A 9,568-nucleotide genomic window follows, 5' to 3' on the forward strand; every position below is an offset into this window, starting at 1 on the left:
TGGTCTCATGATTGCACTAATGAGACATCTGACTCGCTATTCTAGGGCACGACGTTTACACCGCATGCCGTCAGTCCGCTAGGACATCCAGGACGTTATTTACGCGTGTGCGACGGCGCGTCGCGTCGCGCCTGGACAGTGCACACAACCTGTCAGGGAGCACTATGACACGTCTGACATCGCTACTTCTGAGTGCGTTGGCCTGCTTACTACCTGTGCATGTCAAGGCCTGGAATTCAACCTACTACAATCCTGGCTTCCACCCTGATCTCAGTTGCATTGCATATTTGTTCCTGAGGAGGACAACACGTTCTTCTGCGCGTCGAGCAGCTTCAATGCGTTTCCCGGTATCCCGATACATGCCAGCAAAGACTTGATCAACTGGCGGCTCGTCAGCAATGCTCTCAACCGTCCCGAGCAGTTGCCAACCCTTGCCATTACGAACAAGTCCACCAGCGGGATATGGGGTTCCACGGTCCGCTACCGCGAAGGCACGTTCTATGTGCTCACGACGCTCGTCTTTGACGACCAGCCCGAAACGAACTCCTCGCGCTGGGACAACATGATCTTCACCTCCAGGAATCCGTATTCATCCGCGTCCTGGTCGCAGCCCGTGCACTTCAACTTCACTGGATACGACACCTCGCCGTTCTGGGACTCTGACGGCACCGTCCACGTCGCGGGTTCGCACCCCTGGGAAGTTACTCCCGGAATCACGCAGACGACACTCGACCTCGCCACGGGCGAGGTCGGCGCAAGCTACCAGTACATCTGGAACGGCACAGGCGGCGAGGCGCCCGAGGGCCCGCACATCTACTGGCGCGATGGGTACTACTACCTGATGATCGCGGAGGGCGGGACGGGCCTGAACCACATGGAGACGATCGCGCGGGCGCGCGAGGTGGGCGGGCCATATGAGTCCAACCCGGCGAACCCGATCCTGACGAACGCCAACACGAGCGAGTACTTTCAGACGGTCGGCCACGCGGACTTGTTCCAGGACGCGGAGGGGAACTGGTGGGGTGTCGCGCTGTCTACACGGTCTGGACCCGACTACACTGCGTTTCCGATGGGACGCGAGACGGTGCTGTATCCGGTTACGTGGGAGGAGGGCGAGTGGCCTGTGCTGCAGCCTGTGCAGGGAGAGATGAGCGGTTGGCATCTACCGAAGACGAACTTCGACGTGCCTGGAGAAGGGTGTGTCGCTTCATGAAGGCATCCGAGTACTATGGCTGACGCAGCCCAGACCGTTCGCTGACTCACCAGACTATCTCACCTTCTCGCCTGGATCCCTTTTGCCCATCCATCTTGTGCACTGGCGGCTGCCTATCAATACTTCGTACATCATCTCGCCACCCGGCCATCCCAATACACCCCGTCTTCTGCCCTCGAAGCTTAACCTGACGGCTCATGATGGAAATTACGCTGGCCTCGAGGGTCAAACCCTACTCGCCCGAAGACAGACGGACACGCTGTTCGCGTACAGCGTCAGCATGGACTTCGCACCATCCCTTGAGGAAGAGGAAGCTGGTGTGACGGTCTTCCTGACACAGGTGTGTAGATGCCCATCTATCAAGAACCTATATATTGATCTCTGTGAGTAGTAACGCAGAATCACCATCTCGGTCTTGGGATGGTGCTCCTGCCTTACACGAACACAAGTACAAACATAACAGCGCTCACTCCATGCTTCCGATTGCGCTCCGTGTCCTATATCGCTGTACCGCCTAGACGGTGACTCCCGTACCCGGTGCATGGCTCGACCGAACGCTGCATTGGGAGATCAAGGCATCCAACCTTACGCACTACAGCTTCGCAGCGGGTCCTGCGGATGCCCGCTCGCAGATGCAGATGATTGGCTATGGGCTCGCGGCGGATGTCAGCTGGGGCTTCACGGGTGCGTCTGAAGGTTTGATCTGCCAGGGCTTGAAGAAGCTGATACGATGTACCGCTGTAGGGACGCTGATTGGCATATACACGACGAGCAATGGGGGCGAGGGGACTACGCCTGCTTATTTCTCGGAATGGACCTACGTGGGGCAAGGACAATACCGGAATTGAGAGGACTCCAGTTCAGATTGAAGATGTCATAATGGCCGGTCGAACTGTCGAGCATTGAGCGTATGCCACGGTACATACCTCGTGTCAACTCATACTGACAAGTCGACGTCGAAGCAACCTGCTGCTGAATTATCGATCAGGTCGCAGAATTGTCAATAACAGTGAAGTTCAAAGACTGGTTTGGCCCGTCCCACGAACACAGGACGCATTACCGTACTGCGCGCGAGTCCAACCTGTACCACACGTTGCTCTGAACATGACCATCGGGTTTCGCCAATTCTGCTTGGCATGCAGCTCGAACCGCTGAACTTTGCACTGCGAGATCAAGGCGTCAACACATGTGAAGGTGGATGCCAGTGCCAGTGTGCGCAAGATACATGGTCATAGATGCCCACAGGGAGGCGGAGGATCTTGAGCCGCATGTTGCAGAATGGTGCGTAGTTGGGGCGCGTTCTTAATTGTAATTTTCTGACGAAGCTTGCTATGATGGAGGCCTTAGTCGCCATACGAGCAATGGGCGAGGTCGCGTGTTCACGTCCTCGAAAGACTCAGAGATGTACGTATGACGGGCGAGGATAGCATGGCGACTGAGCAGCTCCGCCTTGGCTCAAGACCAGAAGGCCGTCCTCTCCCTCACTCAAGGAGGTCTTCTGCCTAGGGGAGACTAGCTCAAGACGCGGGTTGCTGCACTGCGCAGTGTCCGTGTGGCGCCGTACTCAGGCATGCGCATCGAAGTTTGGCTCGTGTGTCTACTGTCAGTTTCCACAGTCCAAGGTGTCCGTGCCCGTTTTCTTCTCGTCTGCGCCTGGTAGACATCTGATGCCATAATACCCTCCCCTTCGCTTCTGAACTGAGGTGACTCTACTCAATCATTATCAGGCATATGCGTATTGTAAGTGCGGGGTAGTGAGACCGGCGTAGGGCTGTTCTAACGAAATCCGCAGGAGGCGCGGTTGTGTGACGGCACTTATATTCGGGCGCAGGTCACTGAAGGATCAAACGCATGGCAGAGGCATATGACATTCAGTCGTACTTATCAGTAGACACGCGATGATCCATATCTCATCCCGCGCATCACGAGATTGTAAGAAATTAACCCGAGCAGCTTGAACCTGACCGTCCATTTGTGCGTACGAGGATCTACAACTGCATTCGAAGATATGAGGATGAATCTGCGTAAGTCTCCCTTGACCTTGTCACGTACTGCTTATCTATATATCGACAGCATCGTTGATCGTAGTAGTTGGTCGTACACTGCATTCGGACTGCATTGGACCTCAAGGCCTCACATCCTGTCCACTCGGCAACCGAGTGTTCTTGGAGCGTCCCAATGCACAGTCAGCCGCCGGCCGCATCGAACACAAGATTCGCCTCGACGGAGCTCGAGGCCGCCTCAGCTTTCAATCAGCGGTCTTCATAATTGGTGGTCATGACAGGGTGATGATGGCTATCGTCATCGTATCGCATGGAGCCCCGCGCTAGAAGACCTATTCTCCGAGCACGCCGTCTCAACGAAGCCGGCAGAAGCATCAATCGAGCCAGGACAAGATATGTTGCCCATGCGTCCTTGCTCTGCCCCCACGATTATGCTTGAGAAGGTAGTCAAGCATTTCTGAAGGCGGTCCCGGTTCGCCGCATATCTATCACATCCCGCATCGTCGTTCTTGGCCCATGCCTACGACGACGGGCTATAAAACAACTGCAAAGTAGGATGTCCTCCAGCTCTCGGCACCCCAGCTGGAGACGTTCACGCACCTGCAGGCACTGACGACCATGGTCTCTCGTCTCCTCGTGGTCACCTCGCTCCTTGCCCTGGTGCTCGGAAAGCCGGTACGCAGGGATCTGCAGCTACATGAGTCTCGTTCGAACGCCCCGGGTAGTTTCTCTCTCGTTGGACCTGCCGCCGATGACACGAATCTAGCCTTGCGTTTGGCTCTCGTGCGGAGCAACACCGCTGGACTGATTGATGCTCTCTACGACGTCAGCACGCCTTCGAGTGCACACTACGGAGAGCATCTCACCAAGGAAGAGGTAAGACTCGTGTGTTCACGCCTTCCCTTGTGAAAGTTACTGACATTGTGTGACAGGTTGAAGCGTTTGTGGCTCCGAAAGACGAGACCGTCTCTGCCGTCAACGCATGGTTGAGCCAGAACAACTTGCAGTCAACTCCGCTCACCTCCACTGGCGACTGGCTGTCTATCAACGTTCCGGTCGGCCAGGCGAATGAGCTGTTTGGCACGAACTTCTCGGTCTACGCGCATAGCAGCACCGGCAAACAGGTCATCCGCACGCTCGCGTATTCCATCCCCACTGATCTCGTCGGACATTTGGATTTGGTGCACCCCACAATCACGTTCGTGCCTTGAATCTGCGTTTGCGACATAATGCGGAATCTGATTACCGATTCAAGGTTCCCGGACCCCTACGGCAAGAACCCGATTGTGAAGACCGTACCGCCCTCCAAGCGTTCCGAGACGTTCTCCGAGCGCGCAGACGACTGCCTCATTAATGGGACCTACATAGCGCCATCGTGCCTGCAGTCATTGTACAACATCCCGACAACTCCGGCTACTAGCGCGTCGAACAAGCTCGCGGTTACCGGCTACGTCGAGGAATATGCGGAATACAGTGACCTCACGGTACGTGGCAGATTGAGTTGCTGACGGATGCACAGATTGTCTAATTGCAGCGATAGTCGTTCCTGGAGCAATATCGACCTGACATGAGCTCTAGCACGTCTTTCAGCATCGTGACGTTGGATGGTGGTGAAGACCCGCAGAACGGCGAGGCTGGCGACGAAGCGGTTGGTCACCGTCAGTGCTCCATAGCTCCGCGTAGTCATTGACCATTCGATCTTCCATAGAGCCTTGATATCCAGTACACAGTCGGTATCGCGACGGGAGTGCCGGTGACCTTTATCACCGTTGGCGGTGACGTTGAGAATGGCACGGACTTTGCGAATGTCCTTATCGACACCGCAAGCTACCTGCTCAACCAAACAGCGCCTCCTCAAGTGGTGACGACGAGCTACGGCCTCGATGAAGAAGAGATCTCACAGAACCTCGCCTAGTAGGCCTCCTTCTAGTTCTAGAGACATCCGAGGTTGACGGACTTCGCTTGACAGCAACCTGTGCGATATGTACGCCCAGTTGGGTGCCTTGGGCGTGTCAGTGCTCTTCGCATCTGGTGATGGTGGTGTATCCGGTGGGCATTGGGACCCCTCCTGCACGACCTTCCTGCCTACCTTCCCTTCCGGTTGTCCTTAGTGAGTCGATCGAGTTCGGCGATCATTTGTCTGTACTCACCACGGACCTCGTGCAGCGTCACCTCTGTCGGTGGCACAATCAACATCCCGGAGACAGCTGTGAACTTCTCCGGTGGAGGATTCTCCAACTACTGGCCCACGGCCGACTTCCAGAAGGATGCCGTCTCCACCTACCTCTCTGGCATCGGCAGCACCAACAGCGGGTTGTACAACGCATCCGGTCGCGGTTACCCCGACGTCGCGACCTACGCAGTAGACTTCGAGGTCCTGATTGACGGGTCAGTCTATGGTGTGAGCGGCACCAGCTGCGCGTCCCCGACGTTCGCCAGTGTTGTCGCTCTGCTAAACGATAAGCTCATTGCTGCGGGCAAATCGACGCTTGGCTGGCTGAACCCGCTGTTGTACTCGACCGCCTCGTCTGCCTTCAATGACATCACGGAGGGCAATAACTATGCTTGCTCCCAGTACACCACTGGATTCGACACCGCTACCGGCTGGGATCCTGTGAGCATCTTCCGTTCGTCCGTGTCCGACGTGCCGCCTAACTATGAACATAGGTCACTGGTTGGGGCACACCCGACTTCACGAAGCTGTTGTCTGCTGTCGGCCTGTGAGAGTATACGAACCTCATGAACATTTGAACTCAAGAATTACGTCTATACGGCAATTTGTTGTACGAAACGGACAATTGACATCAGCGGACGGTATGAGAGTTTATACTGATGTGCATTTTGTAATGGTTATACACCACTGTAAGCGGACGGGAACGCTCCTTATGGTGATCGTTTTCTGCGCAATTTGGGTATACGGTATCGATGGATTGGCCGTCGGAGTGGGTCATACCTACTTGGTAGATCCAATCGAGGCACCGTGATCTCCATCCTTACCCCGCGTACCCATTGGATGGCTCGGCATCGACTGTGAACCTCTGTGAGCACGGATACGGGCTGTAGGTCCCTGTGGGCCGATCCAGTGTGCGTCAAACATCAGCAAGGATCTCCACAAGGACATCCTTGACTGTTCTCCGCTCCCGCACCGCCGGCTCGTCTTCGGTCTGTTGGTGATTCAAACCGCGCGGGATGCTCACAGCGGGGAACATCACGCTGCCCATGACCTCATGATCAGGCCCGTCGCGCACGCGAAGCCGGTGCGAGACAACTCGGGGAAAGATCCTCGCCACGTCGACCTCGGAGACGTCCCACCCTTCCGGCGGCTTAGTCGGCGCCGGCGTAGGTGCGCCCAGAGTCGGCGACATGGCCTGCTGACCGTCGTCGGACGCCGGGAGGTCGACATTCAGCGGAGTGTTCTCGTCACCGTGTCGGTCGAAGCTGGGTCGCGGGACACCTTGCGGTGCAGCCCAGTCCATCCCCACGATCTCTTTCTCCCACCCGCCGGTCACCCCCGCGCTCTCCGTGTTGGTGCTCCCGCTGTGTTCTGTGCCAGAGCTTTCCTGTTCGAGCTCTACAGCGACCTGCACGAGCTCTGTGCCGAGTGAGTTGCCGGCGAGAATGCGGAAGGCACGGGCAAGAGCTTCTGCGTCTAAGTGAGCCTGGTGTGTCAAGGACGTGCCGTCGAGCACAGGGTGATGCCGTGTTGCTGCGAAGAGGTCGCGTAGGTAGGATACCAGTGAAGGATGGATGTTTGTGTACGCGTGGACTTCGGCAGTAGGTGCGGGACTAGCAAGCGCACGCAGTATCGCGAGATCAGAGGCGGATACCACGGGCGACGTAACAGAGCCGTGCGATGGGGTGGATGGAAGAGGGGCAGAGCGGGAGGTAGGCGTTCGCAGTGAGGCCATGGGCACGTGGTCGGTATGAGAGGGGAGCGATTGGAGAGTCGGGAATGGAGACCCACTTGGGGTTGAAAGGGGTGTTCCCCGATATGCTGCATATGCCTGCCTCGCCGAAGGTGTGATCGTGACATCCGCACTTACGGAAAACTTGTCTAGCTACAGTGGTGTCATATCGCACATCAGTATTGATCGTCATGGAGGAACGTTACACTCACGAGTCCCCTGAGTAGCGGCGGGCGCTCACATGGGTCGGCCTTGCACACATAGACCATGAGGAAATCATCCGGCAGGTTCCGTGTGCTCCCATCTTCATCAAGCACGAGCCTCCGTTGGGCTAGGACTTGACTCAGCGCCCTTTGCGCCTGTGAGCCAGCGTATTCTAGACCGGAGACGACCACAGTCTTCGACAACAAGAGAGGCGAGCGGACGTCGTGCTCTTCCATCCCAAAAACAGCCTTTGCATCCGCGCGCTCCTCCCGCTCCCAAAGGATGTCGACGGAGAGCCAATATCTTCTGGCCATGTGAGTCCAGTCAAGGATAGACCAAGAGGTAGTGGTTCGGTACGCGGGGGCGCGCGGCGTGAGCGCAGAGTGGAAGATGGTGTGGCTGTAGAGGCCATCAGGAGAGGGCGCCTCGAGGACGCCATAGACATGTTATCGACGAAATAGTCCATGGCCTCTTCGGTATGCCCGGTGTCTATGGATCTCGAAAGTCGTAGTGGTGAAGGGCGGGGCGTCTGCGAAGATGAACGGCGACGTCCATGCATCGATGATCTGAGGGGTCGGGTCACCGTGCGTGGAGTCAACTCAGCACTAAGGCGTTTGGATTCCGCAGAGACTGGTCTGCGGAAGAATAGGTTACGGAGAAACGCATCAGGCGATGCAGAGATGTCGTGAGGTTGTAGACGAGTGTGACCTCCGCGTGTACGGGCCGCATCTGCCTTGGGGGCGACTTTGTACTTGTGGGTCGATAGGCCGAACACAGTTGTGAGTGTCTGGTAAAGAAAGAAAATCAGTTCACATTATGACTGGATTACGCTGCTGTTCACTCAAGGAACAGTTTCAGGAGACTACTGTGTCGTTTCGACCATAGGTTCGCGGGGTTAACCTGTAACCAACGAACTAGCGAAATCCCCAGTTCACATGGTCTGATGACCTGTGACCACAGAACTTGGATAGTTCACCGGTGGCCGGGGCAGGCGGCGAGTGACCGCCTTTGCCCGCACTGCGTCGCAGGCCCGAAAATGCATTCGTATACCTGTGACCACCTACAGGAATCCTTTGTTCGAACCCCTCTGTGACCTGTGACATGTGAACTGAAACCCTAGTTCGAGAGGGAGTGCGACCTGTGACCGAACCTATGGTCGAAACGATACAGTATCTGCTCGAGATGTGCAAATCATCCTGACGACGGAACTCACCAAGCTAACAATATGAAGTAAGACAGCGACATCTTCCTCCCTGGTCCGCAAGATGAGATTCGCGCATGTGCTGGGAACCTTGGCGAATTGATCGGTGGAAGGTAGGCTTCCAACAGCAGACGATGACGACTTGAAAGGCTTCGCTATGCGTGAGACGAGACTGAGCAGAAGAGACTGAAGAACCACTGCATCAATCGGTAATGTTGGATACGTCGCATGTATATTCGAGAGCAATGTTGAGAGGTACTCTGGTGACCCAGGGACTGCTGGCACCGGATGCTGGCCCGCGATAGGTTCCGACATCGTGCTGGCCAAATGATGGCTTGGCTTGGACAAGCCGACAATGCTCTACAATTGCATGACAGAGCTGCCGGTCTTCCAACTCAACCGATACTATGAGTAGCGGTGCCCCGCCACTTGGGCACTGGCAGAGATTGTACTGGGCGGGTTCACGGCGGCGGTGACTCGGAGCACCTGTTCTCTGGCACGCCGACCAGTACACCCTGAAAGAGTGTCTTCAGAAGCTCCCCAGCGAGCACATAGCCCTACGGAGCAGTCAGTATAGGCAGGTATGGGCTCGACCCGACAGTCGCGGGCAGACATTTCGTTCCAGCGCTTAATACAGCGTTGTTGTTCAATTTGCGCCACCGAGCTCAAAACGGCAAGTCTAGTCGGTTAACCCCTCCTTCTATGATCCTCGCAGCATTCTCCGCTCTTGCAGCCGTCTTGACTGTGCGCAACTTCTTTCGACGCAACGCAGTATCAAGCAGTGTATTTGCTTCATGTCATCGTTGCCGGACCAAGTGACTGCGGTGCCGTCGTACCGCGCAACTTGGGAGTCGACACTCGGATACTACCGTCATGACTACATAATGTAGTCTCATTATCGAAGGCTTTCAGACGTGTCCCAAAGTTTTTCGACTCAGGTTTGCCACTGCGTGTAGGCTGGCGCTTCATAGCTGCCTTCTCACAATACAGCGTCCAAGAAGTTCTTCCACCGAGTCGCGGGCAGTGGCTCGGAGGTCTGTGG

The 9,568-nt window shown here is 56.1% G+C and overlaps 3 protein-coding genes across 3 annotated transcripts; 2 read left to right on the top strand and 1 right to left on the bottom strand.

The window, feature by feature from the left end:
- Window positions 1–164: 164 nt before the first annotated feature.
- Window positions 165–2,082, top strand: B0H18DRAFT_977131 (glycosyl hydrolase; the record flags this gene model as incomplete). Its single annotated transcript, XM_048044227.1, has 6 exons — window positions 165–221; window positions 275–1,197; window positions 1,247–1,553; window positions 1,613–1,720; window positions 1,783–1,897; window positions 1,958–2,082. The coding sequence occupies 6 exons, from the start codon at window positions 165–167 to the stop codon at window positions 2,059–2,061; spliced, it is 1,614 nt and encodes a 537-aa protein (XP_047899386.1). The 3' UTR covers window positions 2,062–2,082.
- A 1,752-nt stretch (window positions 2,083–3,834) lies between these two features.
- Window positions 3,835–5,940, top strand: B0H18DRAFT_1114457 (family S53 protease-like protein; the record flags this gene model as incomplete). Its single annotated transcript, XM_048033118.1, has 8 exons — window positions 3,835–4,092; window positions 4,149–4,414; window positions 4,472–4,700; window positions 4,757–4,864; window positions 4,925–5,130; window positions 5,186–5,326; window positions 5,383–5,830; window positions 5,884–5,940. 8 exons carry the CDS (start codon window positions 3,835–3,837, stop codon window positions 5,938–5,940), a joined length of 1,713 nt encoding a protein of 570 aa, XP_047899387.1.
- A 365-nt stretch (window positions 5,941–6,305) lies between these two features.
- B0H18DRAFT_1114458 (uncharacterized protein) lies at window positions 6,306–7,639 on the bottom strand (the record flags this gene model as incomplete). Its single annotated transcript, XM_048033119.1, has 2 exons — window positions 6,306–7,274; window positions 7,334–7,639. 2 exons carry the CDS (start codon window positions 7,637–7,639, stop codon window positions 6,306–6,308), a joined length of 1,275 nt encoding a protein of 424 aa, XP_047899388.1.
- Window positions 7,640–9,568: the final 1,929 nt, after the last annotated feature.

The sequence above is a fragment of the Fomitopsis serialis genome (assembly GCF_022376445.1).
Source record: "Fomitopsis serialis strain Sig1Antser10 chromosome Unknown B0H18scaffold_4, whole genome shotgun sequence".
Taxonomy (NCBI): Eukaryota; Fungi; Basidiomycota; class Agaricomycetes; order Polyporales; family Fomitopsidaceae; genus Fomitopsis; species Fomitopsis serialis.